This window comes from Brienomyrus brachyistius, chromosome 10, assembly GCF_023856365.1.
Source record: "Brienomyrus brachyistius isolate T26 chromosome 10, BBRACH_0.4, whole genome shotgun sequence".
NCBI classification, from domain to species: domain Eukaryota; kingdom Metazoa; phylum Chordata; class Actinopteri; order Osteoglossiformes; family Mormyridae; genus Brienomyrus; species Brienomyrus brachyistius.
This window is the reverse complement of record NC_064542.1, coordinates 18,262,082-18,283,779: the sequence shown is the minus strand read 5'-3', so window position 1 is coordinate 18,283,779 and position 21,698 is coordinate 18,262,082. Positions and strand designations below refer to the sequence as shown.

The 21,698-nt window shown below is 39.1% G+C and overlaps 1 protein-coding gene across 5 annotated transcripts; it reads left to right on the top strand.

The window, feature by feature from the left end:
* Positions 1–10: 10 nt before the first annotated feature.
* Positions 11–21,129, top strand: pmt (phosphoethanolamine methyltransferase). Of its 5 annotated transcripts, XM_049027506.1 has the most exons (13): positions 4,077–7,137; positions 7,266–7,301; positions 8,050–8,227; positions 9,048–9,203; positions 10,915–11,051; positions 11,289–11,440; positions 12,848–13,036; positions 13,242–13,331; positions 13,421–13,510; positions 16,989–17,111; positions 18,694–18,825; positions 18,999–19,115; positions 20,056–21,129. In XM_049027506.1, exons 1-13 carry the CDS (start codon positions 7,128–7,130, stop codon positions 20,173–20,175), a joined length of 1,530 nt encoding a protein of 509 aa, XP_048883463.1. In that variant the 5' UTR covers positions 4,077–7,127; the 3' UTR covers positions 20,176–21,129. The 5 variants fall into 5 exon arrangements, with proteins under 5 accessions (XP_048883467.1, XP_048883463.1, XP_048883465.1 ...); XM_049027510.1 differs by lacking the exons at positions 4,077–7,137; positions 7,266–7,301 and adding an exon at positions 11–126; XM_049027508.1 differs by lacking the exon at positions 7,266–7,301 and having other exon boundaries at positions 4,080–7,137.
* The last annotated feature ends 569 nt before the right edge of the window (positions 21,130–21,698 follow it).

The window sequence follows — 21,698 nt, the reverse complement described above, 5'->3', positions numbered from 1 at the left end:
GACGGATTCACGGGTAGGATGAATTTATAGAACGGCTGTTCCCTGCTGTGAGGGGGGTTTTTGTGGTTTTTCGACCTCCCAAGAGCAACTTCGATTTCATACTTGGTTCAGGCAGAAGTTCCTTTGGTAAGTAGTAGTAAATTTGTCGGATTTATAATTTTAAATAAAAATAATAATTAAGTTCCGTTTCAACCCAAGTAACTTATTTTAGTGTACTCGGCACTTTATTGCATTTAACATTACGCTAATTAATCTTTAAAGTTAAATACGCTATATAAATTTACTGGACTGGGAGTACGGGGTCATAGTGAGTTAGTTAATTATGGGGCCGGCTCAGTGTTGCGTTTGCAACATGTTTGCCCTTCTGGACGTTAGTGTCCAGTCGGACTTCATCTGCGAGCGATGTGAGCTAGTGGACTCGCTCATGTTCAAGGTTCGCGGCCTTGAGGAGCAACTGGCTCTCATCCAATGCAACAGTGAGTTAGAGGAGCAAGTTAATACGCCTTTTAGGGAGAAGGTGTGTACGCCACTAGCCGGGAGGGGGGAGAATGAAGAAAAGAGAGATCGAGAGAGCTGGGTGACCGTAGATCGTAGACGTAGGAAAGGGCGTACACACGTTGCAGAGGCGGCATCACCTAAGGTGACTGTGTCGAACAGGTTTCAGGTTCTTCCAGCTTTAGAGCCGGAAGGGACTGGGGAGGCAGGTGGGCCCTTGGGCACTGAGGAGCCCCTACCAGGGGAGATGCCATTCTTGATCTTGTTCTCTCTAATAACCAGGACAGGATTGGTAAATTAGACGTTTTAGAACCACTTGACAGTAGCGATCATAACATGGTCAAATTTGAGGTTAAGTTTAGTGTTCGAAGAGCTAAGTCCAAATCAAAAATATATAATGTTAGGAAGGCTGACTTTAAGTGTATGAGACTAAAACTATAAACTGTGAACTGGATGGAGTTAAATAACAAAACTGTTGAAGAGGCCTGGGAATTTTTTAAAAGCACATTATTGCAAGTGCAAGAGGACTTCATACCTGTTTCCAGCAAGAATAAATCTAGGAAATTGCAACCTAGGTGGTTTACTAGGGAAATAAAGTAAGAGGAAAAGGGCTTTGTTCCAGCAATGGAAAACAACTGATGATGACAGAATTAATCAGGAATATCTAAGTCTACAGGCTGAGTTAAAAAATGATATTAGACGAGCTAAAAGAAATGTCGAAAGGATGGTTGCATTGGAAGCTAAGGATGACGTTAAAAGTTTCTTCCAGTATTTTAACTCTAAAAGAGCTCTAAAACCTGAAATTACTAATCTGCAGGATAGTAAGGGTCTTATAATAGTAAACGACATTGATATAGTAAATGAGTTCAATGATAGTTTTGCACGGGTATTCACTGTTGAGGACCTTAGTAATTTACCAGTTATTACCTATCCAGCATCGTCTATAGCTAATATATATATAACTGAAGCAGATGTTTTGCAAAGCCTAGCTAAGCTCAAAATAAATAAATCACAGGGCCCTGATGGCATCTTACCTATAGTGTTAAAACAGATGAGGGATATTATTTGCCGACCCTTAACTTTACTGTTTCAAAAATCCTTATCTGAAGGTGTGGTACCTTCTGATTGGAAGCACGCCTTCATAATGCCCATTTTCAAAAAAGGGGATAGAAGTAATTTGTCTAACTATAGGCCAATCAGTCTAACTTGTATAACTGGTAAAGTTATGGAGGCTATAATCAAAGAGAAAATGGTAGATTACCTGGACTCCAATAACATTTTGCGGGATAGCCAGCATGGATTTAGGAGAGGTAGATCCTGTTTAACAAATCTGTTGGAGTTTTTTGAGGAAGCTACTCAGGAAGTTGATGATAAGAAGGCCTATGATGTCATCTACTTAGATTTCCAAAAGGCTTTTGATGTTGTCCCCCACAAGAGGCTCCTACTTAAACTCAAAGCGACAGGTATTTTATGTACCGTAGCGACCTGGATTGATAACTGGTTAACAGATAGGAAACAGCGAGTAGTTATAAGAGGCACAATGTCACAGTGGGCCTGCGTTCATAGTGGGGTACCGCAGGGTTCGATTTTAGGACCACTATTGTTCCTAATTTACATAAATGATATGGATGCCAATATATACAGTAAACTGGTGAAATTTACAGATGACACCAAGGTGGGTGGTGTAGCAGATACTGAATTAGCGGCTCAGCAGCTACAGCGGGATCTTGATTTAATTAGTGACTGGGCCGATACCTGGCAGATGAAATTTAACATCGATAAATGTAAGGTACTCCATCTAGGGAGCAGAAATATAAAGTACAGGTATTTCATGGGTGTCACTGAAATAAAGGTAGCTGATCATGAGAAAGACCTTGGTGTGTATGTTGATGCTTCCATGTCCCATTCTCGCCAGTGTGGGGAAGCAATAAAAAAGGCCAATAGGATGTTGGGGTATATCTCCAGGTGTGTGGAGTTTAAGTCAAGGGAGGTAATGCTAAGATTATACAATTCCTTGGTGAGACCTCACCTAGAATATTGTGTGCAGGTTTGGTCACCATATCTTAAAAAGGACATTGTGGCCTTAGAAAAGGTGCAGCGTAGGGCCACAAAAATGATTCCTGGTCTTAGAGGAATGTCATACGAGGAACGGTTACTTGAGCTAAATCTGTTCAGTCTCAAGCAAAGGAGACTGAGGGGGGACATGATCCAAGTATATAAGATTCTAACAGGTTTGGATGCTGTTCAACCAAATAGTTACTTCAGCATTAGTTTAAATACACAAACTCGTGGCCATAGGTGGAAATTAGCGGGAGAACATTTCAAGCTGGATTTAAGGAAGCACTTCTTTACACAGCGCGTAGTCAGAGTATGGAATAGCCTTCCTGATAATGTAGTGCAAGCTGAATCCTTGGGTTCCTTTAAATCAGAGCTAGATAAGATTTTAACGACTCTGAGCTATTAGTTTAGTTCTCCCCAAGCGAGCTTGATGGGCCGAATGGCCTCCTCTCGTTTGTATAGTTCTTATGTTCTTATGTTCTTAATTAGATGGCACGTATTTTGTGGTTTTGAATTCTTAGCATGTTTAACTGAAATTTTAAAGTTTTTACGCATATGAAGGATAAATCATCTGAACAAAAGAGAATAAGTTGGCACAACTTTTGTTTTTTGTAATTCTCAGTATGCAAAACTATAGATATAAAAGATTCCCAGTCAAAAATCATTCACAACATTCACTGATTCAGCTAGAACACATTAGACATTTGTGGTAGTCGGTACACGCAATAACTAAACGATTAGTTGACTTTGTGCACTTAAGGTGAAAGCACCTCCTGCTAATGACACACAAAATGTCCTCATCCCTATACTCTGGGTCACCTTTACATTTTGACAAGTAGCACAGGGTTCAGTTTTTAGTGTTTGTGAGACTTAGCTTTCACCCTTGCAAGGTGGAGTTGTGCTCTCTTTCTCTTATAGGCACAGCCTTCATCTCTGCAGCCTATGACTGCACCTTTCTCCTGTGGTATAAAAGCTTTTTTGTGAGAGGCCTGATCATCTGGTTTTCACTGGCTTGCCGTCTTCAACTAGGGAGTGAATCCACAACCTAGCTTTATGGCTGTCAGCTGACCTTATTGGTGAGTTGCTGATGACTGAGCAGGCATGCACAATGGCAAAAACGCCGCAGTTATAACCATTTGCTTGTTCTGGGACATTTAGGACAGTTGTGACTGTCCGGATATTTTCTCCAGCTGCTCTTTAAATGCACGCCACGATTTTCGTGAAAGTTTGAAAGTGCTGCCATCTGATAAATAAAGGTGGACATACACAGAACAGAGTCCAACACCTTAGCTTGACCTACGTAGTCTGTGATGACACACTCAATAGTTTCCTCATTGAGCCAAGTAAAACTCTAGAATTTTGTGTATGTGTGTGTGTGTGTATATATATATATATATATATATATATATATATATATATATATATATATATATATAATATGAGTATTACTATTGTATAACTATAACATATATCCCTACAAACTGATATGTCTGTTATAAAAAGCACTATGATAAAATATTACCCTAAAGTAGCCGCTTAAAAGGATGTTGGATGAATGTTAAGAATATAACTATGACATATACTACTGTTCCTAATTTACATTAATGATATTGACACCAATACATACAGCAAACTGGTTAAATTTGGGGATGACACCAAGGTGGGTGGTGTAGCAGAAATTGAACTAAGAGCACAGAGGCTACAACGGGATCTGGATTTAATTAGTGACTGGGCTGATACCTGGCAGATGAAATTTAACATAGATAAATGTAAGGTAATCCATGCAGGGAGCAGAAATATAAAGTACAGGTATTTTATGGGTTCCACTGACATAAAGGTAGCTGATTATGAGAAAGACCTCTGTGTGTATGTTGATGCTTCTATGTCCCACTCTCACCAGTTTGGGCAAGCAATTAAAATGACCAATAGCATGTTGGGTTGCATCTCTAGGTGTGTGAAGTTTAAGACAAGGCAGGTGATGCTACAATTATACAATTCCTTGGTAAGACCCCAACTAGAATCAGCTAGAATATTGTGTGCAGGTTTGGTCACCATACCTTAAAAAGGTCATTGCTGCATTGGAAAGGGTGCAATGTAGGGCTACGAGAATGATTTCTGGTCTTAGAGGAATGTCTTATGAGGAGAGGTTAGCTGAGCTGAATCTGTTTAGCCTCGAGCAAAGGAGACTAAGGGGGGACATAATCCAGGTATATAAGATTCTAACAGGTCTGGATGCTGTTCAGCCAAATGGCTGCTTCAATACTGTAACTGTAAGTGGAAATTAACGGGAGAACATTTTAGAACGAATTTGAGAAAACACTTCTTTACACAGCGTGTAGTTAGAGTACGGAATAGTCTTCCTGTTCAAGTAGTGCAGGCTAAAACCCTGGGTTCCTTTAAATCAGAGCTAGATAAGACTTTAACAATTCTGAGCTATTAGTAAAGTTCTCCCCAAACGAGCTTGATGGGTTGAATGGCCCCCTCTCCTTTGTAAATTTATTATGTGCTTATGAAAGTTGTGGGGGGCGGCATGGTGGTGCAGTGGTTAGCACTGCTGCCTCACACCTCTGGGACCCGGGTTCGAGTCTCCGCCTGGGTCACATGTGTGTGGAGTTTGCATGTTCTCCCCATGTTGTCGTGGGGTTTCCTCCGGGTACTCCGGTTTCCCCCCACAGTCCAAAAACATGCTGAGGCTAATTGGCGTCGCTGAATTGCCCATAGGTGTGCATGTGTGGGTGACTGGTGTGTGAGTGTGCCCTGCGATGGGCTGGCCCCCCATCCTGGGTTGTTCCCTGCCTCGTGCCCATTGCTTCCGGGATAGGCTCCGGACCCCCCGCGACCCAATAGGATAAGCGGTTTGGAAAATGGATGGATGGATGGATGGATGGATGGATGGATGAAAGTTGTGGTAATATTCTTGTCTATTGGTATAATGTATATATAATTACAATTGTGTATATATAATAACTATTACAAATGGTACTAATAAAATATTAATCTGAAGTGGCTGCAAAGAAAAGGTTAAAGATATGTGTCTGTGAAATTTGGTGATTGTTGGTGGCTGTTTTGGTACATTAAGTTACATTAAGCCTTTTCCTTTTAATGGGTGTCAATGGAGGGGAAAACGCTTAACGTAAGATAAAGTCCATATTCCTAGCATTTCGGTTTTCAGTTTTTGTCACGTGAAAGTCTTTATGACCAGATATAAGTGTGAGAAATTTGGTGATTATTGGTGGCTGTTTTGGCATGTTATGTTACATTAAGCTTTTTCACATTAAACATTTTATAATGTCCCCCGGACGGACCCCCGCTGGACGTTTATGCACTAGCTTGCATTCATCTATATGTTTTTTATTATTCCTTAAAAATGTAATTAAAATAACACATTAATAAATACATGTAATGTATTTTTATTCTATTAAAGTTTAACGGCAACCCTTATCTCCCAAATCATATGACCCCTATTGGCAACACGTGGCATAAGCATGTATACCACCATATATATGGATATAACCCCTCAACCAATCAGAATAAGGTATACGCCCCCTCCCACCTATGACATCAGAAGCAGAGCCAAATTAAGCTCCGCCCATTGTACCACATAATATATCTTCCGTCCATGGGCATAGGTTGGCCTACATAAATCAATAGAACCTGTGCATTTTTTATGTTGAACTTATTTTTATCAATTCAGCTAAAGATGTGTATTCACCTTCATATTAATAGATATTATTAATATGTAAGTCGCTCTGGCTAAGGGCGTCTGCCAAATCCTGTAAATGTAAATGTAAATAGATTTGAACATAGAAGTGTACCCTTTTATAAAATTTTATTTTACTAATTGTGAATAGGATAAGCGGTCGATGGATTGACTGCACAGACTAAAAATAGCTGCACGGCTGGCTTTTGCCTAGGTCTGCTGTAAACTGCCAGCTGTACTGTACAGCAACTTCTTTTTCTTTTTTTTACTGTGTAATAGGTAGACTATGTTCATGAGAGCATGAGCAATTAGCAAGGATGAAATATTAACCACTGTTTACTCAATGCGTGAACAATACAAAATTAATATATGTAGTGGCAGGAAAAAATGAGGTGTTGTGATATCATTCTCAAGGATACGAAACTCATTTAATCATTTAAACCTTTAATATTAATGCTGCTTCCTTAATAAATATGATTAGCATTTTGGCGATTAGTTTTTTTTTTTCATAAAGAAGAATAAACTCTTCCTCAAGAGTGCCTCTCTAAATAATGCTTAATTAGAGATCACAATAATATCTCAACGGAATATAGAAAACAACACGTGGAAGCGCTCTTATGACGGACACAGTCTAAAGGTCGTTTGTGCAACAGTAGTAGCTGTTAGAACGGCATGACCGGTCATCCAGGGCATAAACACTTACCCGCTGTTATTTTCAAGTGTTGTTCCTTTAGGCATTGTTTGCTATCATTATTGAAAGTTTGATCGTTAGTTATGAAGATTTTAAAATAAAATTAAAACTTTTATTCTATTCTAATTGATTTTTTTTAAAATAACCACTCTATTGAAAACATTCATATCGTGTCTCTACACCATGGATAAAGGTAAGACGAATGTGAGCACCTTTATGGATGTGTCTTATATAACAGCTTTTTCAATTATCCTGATTTCTCTGTGATAGCATGTAATCGAGGCTGTACACTTATGCATATTTTACTTTTCTGTTCCACGGACCTTGTGTATGCTTTGAGCCACAAGTCACCAGAAGGTACTTCTTATTTCAGCTTAATGTTAAATGCAAGGCTTTTTACCTAGTTATTCTGTTTTGTTATGGCTCAACTCACTGTAATGAAACCTGAAAGAAATATGCTTAAGGTTTGATGAAGGTTTTATTCTGATTGTACTTTTCTACTTCACATGTAGCAATAATAATAACAACAACAAAAATTATAATAATGATGATAATAATAATTTTAGGTCATTATACAAAAGTAACATAAATTTATATGAAATGGGTTGTTTAAGAATTTTAGGTGGATTTGGCCAAAGTGTGTGATTGTATGTAATGTTCTCCCCTTCAGTTTACTATGTCCCCTGCCCCATCCACTGTACTGTACATCTTGTAATAGGGTCCAGGCTTTATATAGATGGGTTTTAAATATGCATTTATTGAAACAGTTATGCAGAATCAGAATTACAGAACAGTTAACATTAAAATAAAAAAAATAATAAATAGACATCTAGAAGTGTTAACAATCTGATAGCTCTTAAGCAGGGGTGTCCAGTCTTATCTGCAAAGGGCCGGTGTGTATGCGGGTTTTTGTTGCAACTCACTAATTAGATTACTAATTAGAGGACTGATTGGCTGAAGAGTCCTCACACCAGGGCTTGAACAGCTGACCTACAGGTTATCCCAAAAACCTGCACACACACCGGCCCTTTGTGGATGAGATTGGACACCCCTGCGCTAGAGCATATATTCACATTTATCTTTTGACTATCATTTACTGTCCAAGATTCTGCACGGCACAATATGATGCAGTTCTGGCTGGAGCACTCTCAGGAAGCCACCATGCAGGAGATGATGCTGGACTCCAATGCCGAGTTACTTAGTGAGCTGGAGTTGCCTGAGATCCTGTCACTTCTCCCTAATATAGAGGGCACCAACATACTTGAGCTGGGAGCTGGAATTGGGTCAGTTGCAAATGGTGTATTTTCCTTATCCTGTGTATTCTGAAATGTCACACATCCTTCACCCCTTTATTTAATGCTTTAGTTTTTAATGACTAAAATCTTAAATATTCATTGTATACTGTACATTACATGCACACAATTTAAACAAAAGAAACACATATATACCATGACATTGAGTTGAGCAGTTAATTCTAACAGACTGGTGAATGATCTTAATTTTCATTCTTGTCACGATCGCTGCGGAACCTTTCGGCGATCGTGCGGGTAGGCGTGCAAGGAGCAGGCAGACAGGCAGGTATCGGGGTAAACTAAGGGTTTTAATAAGGGAACTGAAAGCAGGAGACATGAATCACACCAAACCACAATGACGGCCATGGGAAATAGGTCAGACCAGGACTTAAGTAAGACAAGACGAAGCATGGAAATCGGACAACGCTGGAGACAATCAGGGAAGCACACGTGGGTCATCAGGGGGCGTGGCACACACGAGGAGCCAACTAGCCGGGTCATGACCTTGAGAATTTCTGTAGAAAGTTAGAATGAAATACAATGTTTTTTTTTGTCTAGAGCACTTGATATCTCCTGAGCATTTTAAATGTATTAAAATTGTCATTTGTTGATTTTCTGATTTTTTTTTCCCCTGATTTTTTTGTTAACTTTTTCTCATGTCTGTAACTCTTGCCCTGGATTCGATGACATTGTATTTATCAGTGATTTAAGTATAAAACTCTGATGTTTATAACTTGAAAACTACTAAAATGATCTGAGACCTTGCATTATAAAGAACTGACATTTGACTGACACTCTGTGTATTCTGTAGGAGGTACACGCAGCACTTTGTGAAGAAAGCTCACCATGTAACAGCAGTGGACTTCATGAAAAGTTTCGTGGAAAAGAATAAGCAAGAAAACAGTAAACATGGCAACGCTGAATTCATTCATTCTGATGTCACTCAGTTGAAACTTTCTAAAAATAGGTAACCATATATTGCTACAGCATGTGGGCAACCAAAAGTAAAAGATTTTAAATGAGAAAATGGATGAAATAAGTCATTCTCAATAAATGCAGTCCACACAACTGCATGTTTAACTCTTTGAAGTACATTTAACACACACACATGTGTATGTACGTAATTTGTAATCCACTGCTCATTATTTTACTGTACAGAAATCTTATGCAATCAAAGAAACTGTTTAAAGCTATTCATCTGGGTAGTAAGTCTGTATTTTAACAATTTAACTCTAGAACATATGGAAATTAACAGTAACACCCCAATCCCAGATTTACAATGGGATAATCAGTGTTGGCGAGTAGCTAACTACAATTAGTGCCACTAACTTAACTAGGTTTTTCGGTAGCTTATGATTTTTTTACAAATATCAATGTAGCGTGGCAAAACTCTACATTGTTAAAAAATACTACAGGTCGTCGTTGACTTATGACATAAGAACATAAGAAATTTACAAAAGAGGCCCATCAAGCTCATTTGAGGAGAACTTAACTAATAGCTCAGAGTTGTTAAAATCTGATTTAAAGGAACCCAGGGTTTTAACTCTTGCACTACATGAACAGGATGATTATTCCATACTCTAACTACACGCTTTGTAAAAAAATGTGTTTTCTCAAATTCAGTGTAAAATGTTCTCCCGCTAATTTCCATCTATGGCCATGAGTTCTAGTTTTTAAACTAATATTGAAGTAGCCATTTGGCTGAACAGCATCCAGACCTGTTAGAATCTTATACACCTGGATCATGTCCTCCCTTAATCTCCTTCGTGCAAGGCTAAACAGATTCAGCTTAGTGAACCTCTCTTCGTAAGACTTTCCTCTAAGACCAGAAATCATTATTGTAGCCCTATGTAGAACCTTTTCTAAGACAGCAATATCCTTTTTAAGGTATCGTGGCCAAACCTGCACACAATATTCCAGTTGTGGTCTTACCAAGGGATTATATAATCATAGTATCACTTCCCTTGACTTAAACTCCACACACCTAGAGATGTAACCCAACATCCTATTGGCCTTTTTTATTGCTTCCCCACACTGGCAAGAGTGGGACATGGAAGCATCAACATACACACAGAGATCTTTCTCATAATCAGCTACCTTTATTTCAGTGGAACCCATAAAATATCTGTACTTTATATTTCTGCTGCCTGCATGAATTACCTTACATTTATCTACGTTAAATTTAATCTGCCAGGTATCAGCCCAGTCACTAATTAAATCAAGATCCTGTTGTAGCCTCTGTGCTGCTAGTTTAGTATCTGCCACAACACCCACCTTGGTGTCGTCTGCAAATTTAACCAGTTTACTGTATGTATTGGTGTCAATATCATTAATGTAAATTAGGAAACCAGGATATTATAGTCGAAGTATTCATTTCATATAGGAAGTGGGATTAAATGTTTTTCTGACTTTTTTAAGTTGTTGACTAGTTGCTTTTCAGGAATTTCAATAATTTATGACGGTGGAACAATAGAACAAATATATAATTTGCTGGAGCTACATGAGTTTTAGGAACCACTTATCTGTGATGCAAAGTCGGAAATTCTGTGTTAGTTTTTTTTCCTTTATTATTTAATCAAAATCTGGGTCCAAATGCTATAAGGTGTTTCCTCTGGAGATAAGAAAATAACAATCACAGAGACCTAAAAGTTTGTTTTTCCTGTTTTTATGTCATTCAGTTTCGATTTGATCTTTTCTAATTGGCTGATGATGTACCTGACTGACGAGGAACTTCTGTCTCTAACTGAAAGCATGTTGAGCTGGCTTCAGCCAGGAGGATGCCTCTTTTTTAGGGAGTCCTGCTTCCACCAGTCAGGTCAGAATATTTTTATGTTAATGTCTAACTTTATAGTGTTCACCATTTTCAATTCTTCTTTTTGAGTTCTCTTTGTTTTTCTTTTCAGTTTTAGCTGGAATGATTAGATGATTTCATACCGTTAATAGTATGTTTCCATGTTTTTTCCAGTTTGTGAAATAGATGCTTTGTCATTATTTGTAATAGTGTACATTATTAGGATTTGTTGGGTCTTGATTGATTTATGTTTTTGCATAGGAGATCGCAGGAGAGATTTTAATCCCACTCAGTATCGTACACCTGCCCATTACAACCGCTTGATGACTTCAGCTATTTGGCAGGAAATGGAAACAAAGCAAACATTTGGTTTTGATATTGTCATGTCAAAGGCAGTCCAGACCTATATCCAGGTAAGATATATATAAATATATATGCATACACACACACTTACTGACATTCTTTGCAATTCAGTGAATGTCCCCTCTGGTCTATTTTATTTTTGTGATTTTATTACAAATACATATTTGTCAATTTACTGTAGTTACAGTTTTAAGAGTTATATTATATTATATTATATTGTTTTATTATTAACCATTTTTAACTCGTACACTCCCTTTATATGTAACTAAGAATTCTTTTTACCAGAAAATGAAAATTATTGCTCACCAGAATATCTATATACAGATGCTCCTCTACTTACGAACTTTCAACTTACGAACTTTCAGACATACGAACGAAGAGGACTGTAAGTCCAAATTGTGTTGCTTGGGCTCCTGCTTCCAGTTTGCAATATCAAAAAAAAATTTCTGTGCGCCAATTCCAAGTAGTACGACTTCTGGCTGAGCAGCAGTGTAACGTGCGTACTCCAATCATCCTAGTTCTTTGTACCTACGTATACTCGTGAATGGTGAATAATGATTTACGAACATTTCAAGTTACGAACGGCCGTTCGGAACATATCTCAGTCGTAAGTAGAGGAGCATCTGTGCTCAGTAAAATAAAGAAAATCCTGTCAGATATATTTTTATTCCCCAGATGGGGAATATATATGGTTTAGGACTTGTATGCTGCTGCAGACTTTCAGTGGCACAATAGCTCAAAAAGTATTTTATGGACCATGAATTTTTTTTTCATATACATTGTATGGGTGAAGATTTGAAAGTGTTCATATTTGAGACAATTTGCTGCAAAGTTGGAGCAGTGCTGCTTAGTGGATTCAAAGGGAATGATGTCTGCAGAAGACACTTGGCCTTGTGAATGATAAGTGAAAAAGGTTTTGATGGAATTTGTTGCCGTTTCACAAAAACATTAGAAGGTTGAATATAATACCTGACTTAATTTTGAAACAAATTGTACCAGAATTAATGCAGCAGTAATTTATGGCAGCTACTAAAGAAATGGCAACTGCAGCAGCCCCTTGATTTTGTAAATACAATAACTCAAAAAGTATTTTTTATAGTAGGTGCATCGCTGTCTCTGTGATGTACATGTTCTGTAATGGAATAGCATCTTTCATTCTGGTTCACCGTAACCCTACATTGGATAAGTTCCTATAGAAAATGCATGGATCATTTCATGTGCATCTGAGAAATCATAAAGTTTTGATTAAGGTTTTTACAAAAATGACATTCACCCTACATTTTAATAAAAAATAAAGCTGTTTTTGTATGTAGAAATTCAAGCGTTTTTGATTCGTAAATTTATACTTATTACTGTATGTACTATTTGCCCCATTTGCGCCCAGATTTGTACAAAAAGCAACTGCAAAATAAATAGATATAAATGTGAGTTTTAAATTGTTTTATTTTTCCTTACAGGTGAAAAAAAATCAGAATCAGGTTTCTTGGCTGCTGCAGAAGGCCCCACGTAATACAATCGGCCATCAGGGGTACAACACTTTCCAGCAGTTCCTGGACAACCAACAGTACACACAGCGTGGCATCTTGAGATATGAGATGATCTTTGGACCTGGATATGTCAGCACAGGAGGGCTGAGAACCACCAAGGTAGCTCCAGAAATGCAGACTTTAAAAAATGTATCATTCCATCTTCTCAGTTGCAATTGATTAATCTTCCTCGATTTGGCCAACCTTTATATAGACCAAAGAGTAATAAGTGCAGATCAGTTAATAAAAAAGAATATACGGTTTTTGCGTTTTAATGCAAACATCATAATACTGTCTTTACACCTAATTATCATTAACCTCAAAGGAATTTGTTGACCTCCTGAATTTATCATCTGGCCAAAAAGTTCTTGATGTAGGATGCGGAATCGGGGGTGGGGATTTCTACATGGCAAAGGTAAGAGCCACTAATTTTAATGTCATTTGTGTTTTGGTAGCATCCTTGTTGAGCATTTATGTAATTCATTTTTTTCTGGTGCTTTACAGAGGTTTGGTGTGGAAGTTCTTGGCATGGATTTGTCATCAAATATGATAGAAATTGCAATGGAGAGAGCCGTTAAGGAGAACGTACCCTTGGTCAGTCAACTCTGATGTGCTCATTGACGTTTTTCCACTATAATGAGGATTATACGATGTCCCACAATATAAAAGTCACTCAAATCCATCCATCCATCCATCCATGCATCCACAGTCAACATGTGCTTTGTGGACTTGGAAAAAGCATATGCTCAGTGTTTGGTTTACATTGTCAGCAGTAGGTCAGATTCCTTTCCGGTAGTTATTGGACTCCGTCAGGGCTGCACTTTGTCATGGGTTCCGTTCATAGTAGGAGTTTAAGGGAAGGGAAGTTTAAGGGAAGAAGGGAGCAGGAGATTGATAGACAGATCGGTGTGGCGTCTGCAGTAATGTGGATGCTGTACCGTTCTGTTGTGGTAAAGAGGAAGCTGAGCCGGAAGGCAAAGCGTTCGATTTACCGGTTAATCTATATTCCTACCCTAATCATGAGCTTTGGGTAGGTACCGAAAGAATGAGATCATGAATACAATTGGCATAAAAGAGTTTTCTCCGCAGGATGTCTGAGCTCAGCCTTGCAGATAGGGTGAGGAGCTCAGATATTCAGGAGGGGCTTAAAGTAGAGCTGCTGCTCCTGTGCATTGAAAGGAGCCAGTTGGATGCCTCCTGGACGTCTTCCTGGGGAGGTGTTTTGGGCATGTACAACCAGGAGGAGACCCCAGGGCAGACCCTGGACATGCTGGAGAGATTATATGTTTTGGTTGACCTGGGAACGCTTTGATATTTCCCCAGTGGAGCTGGAGGAGGTAGCTGGTGAGAGGGATGTCTGAGTATCCCTGCTTAGACTGCTGCCCCTGCGACCCCACCCCAAATAAGCAGCAGAAGATTGATGGATGGATGGATGCATGCATTATGAAAATGCACTAAATGTTCTGTCAGTCAATCAATCAGCCAATCAGCAGCATATTTATATAGCACTTTTCCTATAAACACAATGCAACACAAAATGGTTTACATAATAATAATAATAATAATATATTATCAACCCACCCCTACTGCCACCCTTACCCAAACTATGTAAAATAAAGGGACAAAAGACATGAAAGAATTATAAATAAGTAAGTAAACAAATAAATAGATAATAGTACCAGAGGGGGCTGTTGTGCTTTTGATGGAACAATCAGGCACGTTCAGAAATATTTTATTAAAAGCAATACAAAAGTATTATATCATAAGCTTTGTTAAGTAATCCCCTTTATCAATAAAATGCTGCAAGTTATTTGCACTTGGACGTGCCATCATCACCCACCTTCACACACGGACTGGGGAGCCCCATTCAGTCCTGTCAGGAGACCAACACGTGTTTCCCGAGAAAGTGCCGGGCGATGTGCGCTCTATCCCACGGCTGAGCTCTGCTCAACACTGAGTTCTCCCCCTTCCTTTATACGGTACCACCTTACAATGGTACCATACAATGGTATACGGTACCACCTACTTTATAGTCTGGTTATTAATTAGGTTGTAACACTTTGTAAATTATTAATAGCCAATTTTAAACAAGTTATAACACGGTTTTCTTTTTAGTAATGAGTTACTACCATTTACAAGTGGCAAAAGGGAGCCCTATTGTAAAGTGGTACCCTTTATACTGCAATGGGCGCTGTCTAAGACGACTGTACATGTGGGCAGGGAATGAGCTGGTCAGGCAGTGCGCTCTTGGTCCTCTAATTTTCATGAGAAACAGGACAAGTGTCCTTGGGCACATCTGAGTGCAGTGAGACTGCTTGCAGCTGTAAAACATATTGGGTAAGACTTTCTCTTTTTCTCAAAGAAGCAAGATAAACGTCCCAGAACAAGAATTTCTTAGGACAAGAGAAGCGTCCCACAAACGAGTTATATAGTTAATTCCAGAAACACACGTTGCACACCTTGTCCTTGGCACAATGATATGGATGAATCATGGGCGTATTGGAGGACTCATGAGAATCTGAGGGTGATTAATCCATAAACAAAGAATCATTCAATACCTCCATCACCTCATATGTATATCTGCTAGGTGGAGTTGGAGGTGCTCTGAACTGTGAGTACTGGAGGTGAACAATCACAACTTATTTACGTCGCCAAAAATTACAGTAATAGGAGGACAGTGAACAACTCTTATTAATTCTATGCTATGTGGGCGACGTAATCGCCCGCGAGTTCTTCTCTTACAATTGGCATGAATAATTGAGATTAATTCACATCTGAAAGACATCTGAAAGAAGTGCATAGTTTGGGTGGTCTGCAAATGTTCTTACATTGTAAAAGGGGGCTTATAAAAATAAAAGAGTGATATTCAAAAGATGTGTAATCATTAAATGTAATGTCTTTGAAACCAAGTGAAGCTGAGGGGATGGTTACTGTACCCCCTCCTTTTTTACCTTTCCTGGTGGAGTACAAGAAGGTGTAGCTTGGTGGTGAGGCTTCCAGAAGGATAGCAGGTCCATTACTACTAAGTCATGTCTTAGTCAAAAACATGTAATCAATATTCTTGTTTAAAATCAGGTCAATGACAAGAAATGTCTTGTCTATAAGAGATCTCACATTTGAGAGTTCCCCAGGGCGGGTGGAGTGATGGCGAGGCATCGTGCAGGCAAGAAACAGGATGCAAACGACCCACTGGTGGCTCAGGACAAAAGAGGACTTATTAAATAAAAAACAGAAAACACTAAGAACACTACAAAACCCAAAAGGACCACGAGGGGTCAAAGACCAAAATGGGATAAACAAAGACTAAATTTACAAAAGCAGGCAGGCAATATGTAATATACAACAAACATTTACCATCACAAACATACAAAACATTCACAATCGACGAATCACTGGGGAACTGAACAGAAGTAGGGACTTCAATACTGAAACTAAAACTGGGTAACAAGACTAACAGGACAGGTGAGACTAACAAAGACTGGGAAAACAGGTCACAGGTGAAACTAATTAACTAAATCAAGAAACTCAAATTAAAAACAGAATCTAACAATGGGGAAAACTGACAGGTAAAAACACGATCAAGAGCAAAAACCAAAACCGAATACAAATGAAAAACACAGGGACTAGAAAACTGATACAATTGAAACACAACGGAACCAAATCTAGCAAACTACAAAAACAGAGGAGGCAGGATTCGAACATAAGACAAGGGATTACAGGCAGCCATATGCTCAAAGCATTGCGCCCTGTAGCTGACAGGGAGCAGGGGAAAGCACAAAGACTGACAACAGAAGGCACGGGATGACCAGCAATGTCTGCTGGCCCGAACGGGGAAGGGACACAGGGTGGAACAATCGAGACTGACCCTGACAGGTGCTGGGTGAAGTGGCTCCCCATTGCTTCTGTTAAACACATGCAAACCTCAAACAAAAGATTCAAATGCTCAACCCTAGAACTCACCCTGCCAGTTTTAATTAACTTGTGTAACCTCCTGCATGTATCTTTGCTAATGTGGAACAATAAATGCATACTGCAAATATTTTTTTCAAATTGTATTTTCTTCCAATCACAGGTGCAATTTGAGCTTGGAGATGCCACCAAGAGAAGCTTCCCTGAGAGTTCATTTGATGTTATTTATAGCAGGGATACAATACTTCATATTTCTGATAAGTTGGACCTTTTCAGGAAGTTCTATGTAAGTATTTATGGGATATGTACTGGTGAAGTATTTGAGTTATATCGAACAGAAACATTTATGCATAAAATTTTGGTAGAAAGAATGTGTGTATATATTTTACTCTGTAGTCATTCATTTGTGAAGGAGATCTGCAGAACATCAACGGTCCGCAAAATTTATTGTAACATGGTCTTGGCTTACCATTACTGTGCCATGATATACCTAGAGACTTTTTTAGAGGCAGGTGCATGGGGGGGGGGGGGTGCGTATTGACAGCTTTTATAGGAATACACTTTAAATATGGGGGGGGGGGAGGGGTGCGTATTGACAGCTTTTATAGGAATACACTTTAAATATGGGGGGGGGGGGGGGTGTGTATTGACAGCTTTTATAGGAATACACTTTAAATATGTGGGGTAAAAAGGGACAGATGCTCAACGTAATGCTCAGTAGATTTACCTGTATTTGATACTTGAAAAAGACACGGATTGATGCCAAATTGCAGAAGGGAATTATTTCTCCTTAATGTACGTATTTGATGTCCAAACCACGCTGGTATATAAATACATGAGGAAACTATTGTTGTAAAAGAACTCGTAGGCAGCTTTTCCCTGACATCCCGGGCTGCTACATACTCACGGTTAATGGGGCTGGGAGCCAATATCCTCTCAAGGACTGAAATGGTGGTTCTGAGGAGGGGTCCTGCCATCAGCTGGGCTGGAGATGTCCCCGTTGCCACAACTGGGTGGTCCTATAATTAAGTAAGGCCAAGTACGGATCGTGCTGATGCAGGATCCACTTTGCTGTTCTGACAGCTCTTTCCACCACTGTTTTTGACTGTGGAAAATGGGCACCGACGGTTATGCGAGTTCTAAGTCTGAGCAAAACTGGGTAAACTCAACAGAGGTAAATTGAGTTCTATTGTCTGACAGTAGCTCTCTCGGAATGCCCCATCGGCCACACATGCTTGGCTACGACATGCTGACTCGAGGTGGATAGCAGAGGAATAAGCTCCATGTCCATTGAATAGTAATCAACAACTAGGTCATGCTTACCTGAGAGCTCCAATATGGAACCATGGACCTGGGTGGCACTGGCGTCATAAGGGGCCTCCTTCCTCTGAGTTGGCCTGTTCACTTGGCAAAATGATGGTCATGCTCAAATCCATGCCAATGTCCAGCCACCAAACCGACATTCTGGCTTGCTTAAGACATTTAGTCAGGCCCTGATAACACTCATGCAGATGGCAGAGATGTCCTCCCGCATAGAGGTTGGGTATCACAATCCTGTCTGATTGTGAGCAGCTTTTTCATAATAGCTGCAGCTAAAAATTCTTAATTCTGCAGTAGCTATTCTCAAAATGTCACAACTTGTGTAGTTCTTGTGTGTCTGTCTGCGGGGAGAATATCGACCTTCTCGAGAGATTTGCCTACTTTGCCAGTAATATTGAACAGATTTATCTGAATTAAAGTGATGTACACTTACTTAGCAAAGTATTAACGACAAAAGAATTTTAGAGGTTTTATGGCTAGCAATTCTAGTAATTGTTTAATGTGTAGGTAAACTTTCTACATAAATATTAACGTGTTTCTGTCTGCAGTTGTGGTTAAAGCCTGGAGGAAAGATACTAGTTACTGACTACTGCTGTGGAGAGAAGCCATGGTCACCCGAATTTCAGGAGTATGTCAGACAAAGGGGCTACTGCCTTCTCACTCCAGAAAAATATGGACAGGTACTGTACATCACAGCATTAAAAAAGACCACAGAGGAAAATGTGGCAGCGTGACATTTATTTTTTATTAGAGGCTACATATCATTCACGTAATATTTGGTTGCTATACATAAATCATGAAATACCAACTTATGATTTCTTAGTATAACTATGCAAGTCTGTTTCTTTATTAGATGATTGAGCAAGCAGGGTTTATTCGAGCGTGTGTGGAGGACAGGACCAGCCAGTTCATTCAGGTGATCAAGAGGGAACTGAAAAGAGCAGAAGACATCAAGGAAGAGTTCATACAGGTATGAATACATATATCCTTACTTGCATATTACTAAATCAAATGCTCATGATGGGGCTGTGATTGCCAAGGCGGCACAGGAGACACAGGTACCCAAAAAATTGCTCTGGAGGGTTAGGTTTTAGGGAGGAGGGACAGGGCTAGAGGAGAAAGGCGACAAAGGGGAATGTAGTTTATCCCCCAAACGGACAGGGGCGACAGTCCCCGTAGCGAAGGGGTCAGTGACAGTCAGTGATAGTGAGAGACAAAGCATACGCAGCCTGCTTTCCTAAGAACTTGCATTCTTCCCAGCATGGGCTTTAAGCTGCACTGGGAAGGACAATCTTGCATCCTGGCTGGGGTAATTAGCGGCCACCAGCTGCGCCCTCTTGGCATTCTTCACAGGTGGTTTCCGGGCCATCCATGAGGAAGCTGTTATTGCTGTCCTCCTGCATGGTGATGATTGCCACCTGCTGGTACACAATGGATTCCTGGCAGCAGGGGAGGGCAAGAAAGTTAGGGACAGGGCCATGATAGTACCTCACCAGATCCAGCGAGGCCCATACCTGATTCTGGGTGCTGGCCACACTGTTACAGGGCTGCTGGCGGTCTGTCAGTTGTCTTCTTCGAGAAATGTAAACCTGGCAGTAATTCAGTTTGTGGCATTGGTTATCTTGGCAGGATTGGGTGGTCTACCTAGCGCAAAAGACAGTGCTTGACATGGAGTAGGGACAGGAACAAGCCGTAATGTACCCCATTAACTATCTGTAATGATGAAAATGCTCAGAAGATTGTGACCCAAAGAATGCAAAATTTACATATATTCCACTGAGCTGGTTAGGAAAAATAAGGTTTTAGTAACTTTGATAACAAAGCACATTTAAAAATGTATTATTTTACTTGTAGTGCTTTTCAGCAAAAAAAAAAAAAAAGTAGAAAAATGTTGATTTTTTTTTGTGCAGGAGTTTTCTGAAGAGGAGTACAACACCATAACAAGTGGCTGGAGACTGAAGATTCAGCGTTGTGAAAGAGGAGATCACCGCTGGGGTCTTTTCTACGCTGAACGAAATGGAGAGAGTTGAAATCGGATGATTCAAATATTAATAATAACACATCAATATATAGTTGTAAATTAAAATGACCAGTAAAATGTGTTGAAATGTGTGAAAATAAGAGTTAGAATTGCATTTATGTTTAGTGGGAAAATAAGCAAATGATCATTTCTCAAGGCATTTGTAATTTAACACTAACATGTAGCATTTAGTACAGTGCTGTTATTTTCCCTCATACAACACAAAATACATTATTTTACCTTTAGTGTTATTAATCACATCTTTGATCATATTGGTTAATTTGCATCACATAAGTAAAATATTTTGATGAAACTACTGTCTTTGGTGAAACAATATCTAAAATGTTTCGATTTCTTTTATGGGGTTCAAAGAAATGTACTGATGTTTTTTGCAGCAAAATTACAAAAAACATTTTTACTACCTATGTTTTTTTTGTTTTCACAATTTTAATATGACAGTATTCATGTATAGCATTATTTGTTGATTGTAAACTTGAGATTTGCATTTTGCATGGGTTTTCATGGTATTATCACTAAGCTTAAAGTGGAATTGTTGTTAAGATTTGTTATAGTTAGGGTGGTCGCTTTAGCCGGATGTAATTGCTGACGATTTGGCATGACCCTGGATCTGTCGGTTTTTCGAAATTCTTGTTGGATGTGTAAATCCTCAAACATGCTCGGAGCAGGTTTGTTCCACCTAAACAAGGATTAGCTCACACACGTAATCAGTGTCCGTGCATTGAAATCCGATCAGTCTTGGTTTTGCCATTCATGGATGATCAATCAATTGCAATCGGTGCTCAGATAATAAGAAAGGAATTTCACTCGCCAAATTTTCTGGCGTGTACCAAGACTTTCGAAGTCACATGCACGCGCATATATATATATATATATATAAGTGCGTGTTATCGCGGTAAATATCTGAGTTACTTCGTAAAACATTAAATTCATATAAATGAAGAAACCCATAACAGTCACATTGTGTTTTTGTAGGAACCTTAATGTACGGAAAATAAAATATAATGTATAACATACAATGGATAATTTTTAGAGATCCCCCTAAACGTCTCGTTGGGAAGCTTTGAAAGGAGCTCGTGTCCTTTTCAGGAGAGCTTGTCTGTCGCTCGCTCTCTCTCGCGTGTGAGAGAGACTATGCACTAAATAGCCTATATAATACTGCGAATTGTGATGCATTTTATAACCCCAGGCCTTAAAGTATTTGACCCGGACAAGAGAAGCCTAAAAGGAACGTGGATAGCCTGTGCCAAAGTATCCAAAAACAACCAAAATACCAATTCCACATTAAGATTTTTTAGTTTTTTCTTTTTTAGTTCAAAGAAGTTTCCTTAGTTATTTACATTTTAATTTTCCTTGCTAAACCTCTATATGTAAGCCGTGATGACTGCCTCTAAGATACTGTTGGTTTATTGTTGTAAATAGTGCTTTGCAGTAATTTTTAACATTAAAAACCTCGGTTACATTCTACAGAATTGGCTAACTACAAAACACTTTTTAAAATACGTTTTAGAACAA